Source organism: Silene latifolia, chromosome 8, assembly GCF_048544455.1.
Source record: "Silene latifolia isolate original U9 population chromosome 8, ASM4854445v1, whole genome shotgun sequence".
Classification (NCBI taxonomy): domain Eukaryota; kingdom Viridiplantae; phylum Streptophyta; class Magnoliopsida; order Caryophyllales; family Caryophyllaceae; genus Silene; species Silene latifolia.
In genome coordinates this window covers 112,973,853-112,981,830 of record NC_133533.1, presented here as the reverse complement: position 1 = coordinate 112,981,830, position 7,978 = coordinate 112,973,853, and the positions used below count along the sequence as shown (strand labels likewise).

Below are 7,978 nucleotides of genomic sequence, written 5' to 3'. Positions count from 1 at the left end.
TGAGAAACAGGAGATTTTTCATATCATATATACCAGCTCTTACATTATTTGGTTAGGAACTACAAAAGAAACATTAGGGACAAACTGTCGACTGTCGACCATACTGGCTATTTACTTAGGTTAATGGAACGGGTTATACGACTTATAAACCAAAATAACAGACTTAAAAGAACTACATTAACACTAGACTACTTATCATACATACATGAAAGTAACTTAAGAAGCAGCAGCTAATGGAGGCGGTTGAGGGGAGACGCCATGGTAGAACATTGGTGACACGGTATTACTAGACACTTTCATATCGTCTTCCTCTTCTTCTTCATCTTCCGCATCCCATAGGAAATGAGCATACGACCCGAGAACATAACTGCACAATCAAATCGAAAATGAATTAGCTCTAATCTAAATTCACTTTCTTTATTGTCTCTGACGGGTATTTTAATCAAAGATAAACAAATACACGGGACGGAAATAGTATAATCAAAGATTGATTAAACTCACCAATCATCAGGAGCTACTTTAACAGCCTGATCAAAATAAGTCTCAGCTCTCGACGAATCCCTCTGAGTTTGCCAAATCAAATCCGCATAAAGCGCTAATACTTTCGGATCACTCGGATTCGCTAGTATAGCTCTTCCACAATACTCTTCCGCTCTTAAATAATCTCCTCGCACCTATTTCCAACCACAAATTAAAATTAAAACACAGATTAATATACGAGTATTACTCATATATGTGATACCGTCTCAGGACACACGTTAGAAAAACCCGTACCTCTTTTAAGAATTTAGCATAATTGCCCAAAAGAAGTGAATTTCCAGGATTAGCTTCAATCATCTTCTTATAATACAAATCCGTACCGTTAACGCTACCGTCACCGTTATTATTATTATTTCCTTTGCCGCTATTACAATCGCTTTTTCCGAAACCGCCACCGCCACCGTAAGAACCACCGCAATCTCCACCGTCGAATGAATCCTCTTCATCTTCTTCTTCAACAACCATGACTCTCTCCCTCAACCCCAATCCACTACACGTCAACAATCTCGACCCGAAGCCAAACCCGGATCCGAAACCCGAACCTGAACCGGACCCGAATGAAGGGCGGTTCAAACTGCGGAGATCCGAATCGGAAGAAGCGCGGATTAAGGTAGTTGAAGTAGTAGTGGTGGTGGTGCAGTTACAGGAGCAGGACGACGTCGTATTGGTAGGAGGAAGGTGGAGGGAGATGAGGTGATGATCAGGTGAAGAGGAAGAAGAAGAGTTGGGTGTCATCCATGAGTTAAGGATTGGTGTTGATGAGCTTCGTAGAAGCATTTTGCTTAACAATGGCGGAAAATTAAGGAGTGAGGTTTTTATTATTTTATTTTGATTTTATTTTATTTTATTTGGGGGGTTTAGGTTGGAAAAGGAGGGAAGGAGGGAGAGGAGGTATTTATATGAGGTGAGATATTGAGATGATAGATGGAGAGCCGTAGATTGTTTTTGGTACTTGAAAAGGATGGAAAAGTACGTGGTTTGGTTGACGACGGGGGGAATTAATTCGGCGGTAATCTACTCAAAACCGCGGGAGATGAGATACGCCAAACGCCCATACGCGTACCTGGATCGGATTATTTCTTTGACGGGTCACCATTTGTGGCGGATATTTTGTGAATTAAAATGGTAACAAAATGGGTTAGTGGAGAAAGGGGACCACATGAATAGTGTTGCAGAGATAGAAAATGTGGGTACTTTGTGAGGTAAAATGGTATCCGTCACTCCAGAGTGACGGATATGTGCCGTCACAAATGAGATTTTGTGTATTTCTTTACCTTTATAGGATGGTATCATATCTCATACGGAGGCGGATATAACCGAGAGTATATTACAAAGTTAATACGAAACAAAGATCATATGTACAAAAGAACGAGCAATTTTTTTTTTTTTGGCAGCAGTAAAGAAAGAGTTTTATATTATAGTGGCACGGCTCAGTAAACCATACATATAAACTACAACATAAAACACCATAGAGCTACTAATAACATAAACTAAAGGTTGGTAACAATTGCATCGGTAGACAACGTCGTGTTGATGGCGTATGACGGAAGTCGGAACACGCTCTTCAAACTCACAATCCACCCCAATCTCTAATGGATGAGCAACGCTGGCCAAAGGAAAGCACCCATCTTTGCTTGTCTTGATTGATGTAGACCTGCAACAAGACCCAAAAAAGGGTCTCGGAGATTCATCTCCTTGGCTGTGAAAATCTTCCTCAGAGAACTAACGAGCTTCCACAAACTCATTTTTACTCGTCTTAATCAAAACAGCTTCAGAGAAATACCTACAACAAGACCCAAGAAAGCGTCTCGGAGATTCATCTCCTTGGCTGTGATACACCTTATCCGGACACCAACGAGCCCCTAGACCCAGTGAGAGAAAACAAAGTGCACTTACGCCGCAAGGACGTAGAAAGAAAAGGCGGAAAGCAGACCACAAAAATCTGACTCCAGAGGAGAGAAAACTCCTACACTTTGTAACACAAACCCCGCTGACCAGAACCCCGTAGCCAAAAAAAGCGAGTAAATAGGTGAGAACTAAAGGAGGAAACCACTTGAAATTCCCCCTAATTAAAACCATCTCTGCAGACCGCAGAGAGTTAAGCTCAACACAGACCCAATGCAAAGTATCAGTCGTCCTAATTAACCCGTGGATAAGAGGACAGGACACCCCAAACCACTAGGAATTTATTAAATGAAAAAGTAGAAAATGCACAAACCACGAATTAAACATGAGTTAAAGATGGATGCCACCGCATTCGACCCGAACCAACAACACAACTAACACCCGACTCCACCATACTCCACACATCTCAACCAAAAAAAAAACAACCACAACCTCAGACACAAAAACAATTGACGGAAACGACGGATCACCACAAACCTTGACCGATGAAACGGAACAGGCCGAAACCAAGACACCACCACCAACAACAACAACAACCGACACCAAACAATACTCCCCAGGACCATCGGCCTGCATGCAACTAGATCAACCTTAAGAGACATATACAGACAAAAAACGGACTCGGAAAGGGACCAAAACAGGAGGACGGGAAAGGGAACACAAGACCGGCCCAAAACTGCGACCACAAAACACAAACAAACAGCGCTAAACTCATAAACACCAACCGACAAAACACAAGGAAGATTTCTACCAGGGGTGGGGGGAGGGGCGGGGGAAGGGGAAGGGGAGACACTCCTGGGTTGCATGCGAAGCTTTCAATGACAGGACAGAGCATTGTAAGAACGGGAAAGACAGGAAAACAAACCAGGAAGGCCACCGAAAAGGCCATCGGTGTAACACCCCACGGTAATTGGAGAGGTTCAGTGATAGGCTTAAATGACTAGTGCTTAAAGGGATTGGAAGTACTACTCATATCAACAAAGTGCACTTTCTTTTATGGTCATCTATGCGAAAGAACTCCAAAGTTAAGCGTGCTTGGCTGGGAGTAGTCTTAGGATGTGTGACCTCCTGGGAAGGTTTCCGGGATGCGCATGAGTGAAGACAAAATGCGCTATAAAGGACCCGTGTTGATCTGTGGGCCATGTACACAGCCTGATGAGCTATCATAAGTAACCGCTCCCGACCCCGTTTGGGCCGGGGTGTTACAATCGGCTGGTCAAACCCAGATCCGAACGCCTAGACCTTTGGATGACCTCATCTCCGGCGATTGGGAATGGGAGACGGAAAAGACAGTGCGTGGGCGGAGCAGACTAGGGGATTTTAGGGTTTTTTTGGGATTTTTTTGGGGAAAGTTAGAGAGAGATAAAGTTAGAGACAATTTTATGTAAGAACGAGCAATATGTTTGAAGAAATCTTAACTAAAGCTCTGTTCTTTCTGGCTTAATTTCAGTTCAACACAGCTCTATTCAATTCAGTCAGTTCAGTTTAGTTCAGCTTCATTTAGGGGTGTTCACCGGTATAGAACCGGACCGAAAATCCCCATATCCCAAACCCGGAGATCGTACCGGTTAGGTGGGAACCCGGACCGGACCAGACCAAAACCCTTTAGGCTCGGGTTTTTCCAGGTTTGGACCGGACGGTTCTATTTGTTGTAGGTAATTTGAGGTGATTTTTTTTGCTTGGACTGGACCGGAGACCAGTCACAATATTTACATGGACCCGGAGACTGGACTGGGTTGTATTCGGTCCAGACCGGACCGGCCGGTTCGGGTCGGTCCGATTTTCCAGTCCGATCTACTTTATGTGCAGCCCTAACTTCATTCATTTCAGTTCAGCTTATCTCTTCACAATTTAACCATAACCCCAGTTTTATGTAGTTCGATTCAACTATATTCAGTTCAGCTCAACTTTTATCAGTAAAAAAAAAAAAAAAAGCCTAAGTGGTTAATGACATATACACTACAAATATTAAGGTCCTTTGACAAAAACAATAAAAAGATTAAAAGAATGAGTAATATCAAAGCCACATTTTTGGTGTAAATTAAAGATCTATGCTCAAGATGTATGTAACTAGAAACGTGGATCTTGTCTAAAAATGTTGAATCATCAACTATCAGTTTATCACATTACCGAGGTCAAATTCATTCTTTTACGTTTGCTCCATGATTATGATTGATTAGTTAGCAATAATAATGCAAGTATAAAAACAACCAAAACAAAAAGGTGCAATAAATAAAAGGAAATAGAAAACCGCCCATTACTTCACGTGGAGTCGGGTTATTCTCTTCCGTCCATCAAGGCTAATTATTGATACCCAATGTCCAAGATACTTCCATACCATCCTGAAAATCCTATCCAACGGCCCATATCTCTTCCTATCATGTGATATTCTATCTTTAAAAATTCACTAACTTACAAACACATGATAAAGAGGGATATATCACCATCAACTCACCTCATTGTTGATGCAATAGGTGGTGCACTTACTACTATCAGTCCATCTCATTATAGACGGTCGCTATCCGTCTATAGATATAGACGGATAGTGACCCTCTCATAAAATGAGAGTGGAAGGGCAAATGGGGTATTCATTTCCCACCCACTTGCACTATCCACTTTCATTTCTAAGAGAGACACTATCCGTCTATAGCTGAGAATTTGTGTACTATAAAAGAGAACACCAATCAATGTACTTCTTCTTTTGTTAAGACGATTTATTTTGTAAGACGGTTTTACAATAATCATCCTTACCTGCAATTTTGCATGTTCTTTTGTTATAAAGGAAGTCAGAAGGACAATTAAATATGTTGCTGATAGGTTTTGAGCTTAGGTCTTGATACCACCTCTCATGACTTTACTAAATACTTAACATTTGCTGATTTTACATATAAATTGTCGGAAACATACTCTTTTCCCAACCCTTAGACAATCCCCAAGCAAAGGTCGCGCTAATTCGGTCACGATCCTGTTTTACTCTTAATCCTACTTTATTTATCTTGACCTACTTTCACCCTCCCAAACAGAAGGTCACGACCTAGGTTATCAATCCAATCATTTTTCACTTTCCAACCAATTAAATCTCTTCACATTATATCACTTTTTCATATATATATTTTTTTATTAATTATTAATATTGTCAACCAATCACATATCGCCACATATAGGTCATGAGTTGGGCCAATTTGCTCCACCAAAGGTCACAAATTGACCTCTTCTCTTCAAAGGTCACCATAATTTTTTTGTTAATTGATGATTAGTGTGACCAAGCAAGGTCATGACCTAGCAATTGACCTTGCTTGGGGATGGTCTTATGGTTAGTTACTCCATATTATGTAGTTTATCACCGTTTATATGTGAGTGATGGTCGAATCATCAAGTAATATAGGCAATGACAATTGCAGAAAAATATGTTAATGTTGTTGACCTTTTAAAAATCACGAGTCATTATTATATAAATTTATAAATTTAAAACTTTCCAATTCCAAATTAAGCAAATTAACCTAAAAAAGTGAACATAACAAATTCATTCGATTCGAACCCGATTTATTATCGGTTAGAGTTATTCATGTGTAAGGCGGTCTTACATTAACATAATTGTAAACAGGTTTAAACACAACCTTACTAGTGCGCACAAGTAGGGTAGAGTACGGATCGGATATTTGATCTGCTAGTTCGGATCGGATATCCATATTAAAAATCCTGAAGTAAGATATCCAATATCCAAACCAAATGTTTCGGATATCCAATGTTCGGGTATCCAAAATAATCGGATCGGATGCGGATATCCATCGGATATCCATACTTTTGAATTTAGTTTAAAATTAAGTTTGAAACACGATTATATTCATAGTCTTACATGATGATTTTCTTTAGTATTCTTATTCCAATGTTCTCGACATAAAATTTAAGTACCACCTAGATATTTCTCTAATATTTTACACATTAATTAAGTTGTTGTATCAAATACAATTTTATTTTCTCAAAGTTATACTAGAAAACTATAGTTTCAGATCGGATCGGATATCCAAATGTTTTAATTCTGTTCCGGGTGTAATTCCGGAACAAGATTTGTTACCACGTAAGCTTGTAGAATGATGACTTTGCTTGACTCTTCCATTCGGCCTCTCCTGAAACAATGAACAAACTGAGGGCTCGGCTTGGTACCGAGCGAACTCACTCCGACGCTCAAGTCAGTAAACTTAAAAGGATTAAGTTGTGTGTTACTTGGCAAAGTATATTGTAGAGAGATAAGGGAGTTTATACCAGATTAATTGTGGATTATTAGCTTATTTTCGGATCTGCTGAGCTTTTGCGTCGAACCTCTTCACATAGCATCGTAGAGACTCGTCGTCCCCCTGTCGGATAATGAGGAAATCCGATGTCTCCACGGCCCTCCTCTTGTTGCAGGCGTACGCCGTCCCTGTCATACCAAGGGGACAGTGACCCAACCGACCACGCCGAGGCTTTCGAGTCTTACATGTCGGTATGGGAGCAGCCTGATGAGGTATGGCGCCGAGTATTCCCAACAACCCTGCACGGGATGGCCCAGAGTTGGTACAAGGGGCTGCCTAATGGTTCGGTATACTGCTACGCCGACCTAAGGGATAACTTTATAGCCCAGTACGCCTGCAACAAGAGGAGGGCCGTGGAGACATCGGATCTCCTCACTATCCGACAGGGGGACGACGAGTCTCTACGAAGCTATGTGAAGAGGTTCGACGCAAAAGCTCAGCAGATCCGAAAATAAGCTAATAATCCACAATTAATCTGGTATAAACTCCCTTATCTCTCTACAATATACTTTGCCAAGTAACACACAACTTAATCCCTTTAAGTTTACTGACTTGAGCGTCGGAGTGAGTTCGCTCGGTACCAAGCCGAGCCCTCAGTTTGTTCATTGTTTCAGGAGAGGCCGAAAGGAAGAGTCAAGCAAAGTCATCATTCTACAAGCTTACGTGGTAACAAATCTTGTTCCGGAATTACACCCGGAACAAATTCTAATATCCATATCCAAACCAAAACAAAAGATTTCGGATTAGATATCCAAACCAAACTTAACTTTCGGATCAGATATCCAAACATTCGGATCGGATTCAGATCGGATATCGGATCAGTTTGGATAATCGAATTTTTTACTCTGCCCTACGCACAAGTGGTTCAATTTTAAATCTGCCTTACGACCAACATGTGTAAGACCCTGTTCTTTTGGACTTAATTTCAGCTAATGTCAGTTCAGCTAGACCTGGCAAAACGGGTCAACGGGTCGGGTTCGGGTCGATCGGGCCAATTCAGGCCGGGTTAATTCGAGTCTCTCATTGATTTCAGGTTGATTCGGGTCGGGACGAGTCATTTCGTGTTTCGGGTTTGTTGGTCGGGTCATTTTCGGGTCAAGCGGGTCGGGTTGTTTCGGGTCGGGTCATTTTCGGGTTAATGAATAATAGATAAATAGTCATTTTAAGTATTTTCGTTTCAATTAGAGTTATATTTTGTCGGGTCATATTCGGGTTTGGTGGTTTCGGATCGGGTCATTTTC

General features: G+C 41.2%; 1 protein-coding gene across 1 annotated transcript; it reads right to left on the bottom strand.

Moving 5' to 3' along the window:
• LOC141597421 (uncharacterized) lies at positions 1–1,407 on the bottom strand. Its single transcript, XM_074417881.1, has 3 exons — positions 775–1,407; positions 502–674; positions 1–367 (listed from the first exon to the last, which is right to left on the bottom strand). The coding sequence occupies exons 1-3, from the start codon at positions 1,315–1,317 to the stop codon at positions 217–219; spliced, it is 867 nt and encodes a 288-aa protein (XP_074273982.1). The 5' UTR covers positions 1,318–1,407; the 3' UTR covers positions 1–216.
• Positions 1,408–7,978: the final 6,571 nt, after the last annotated feature.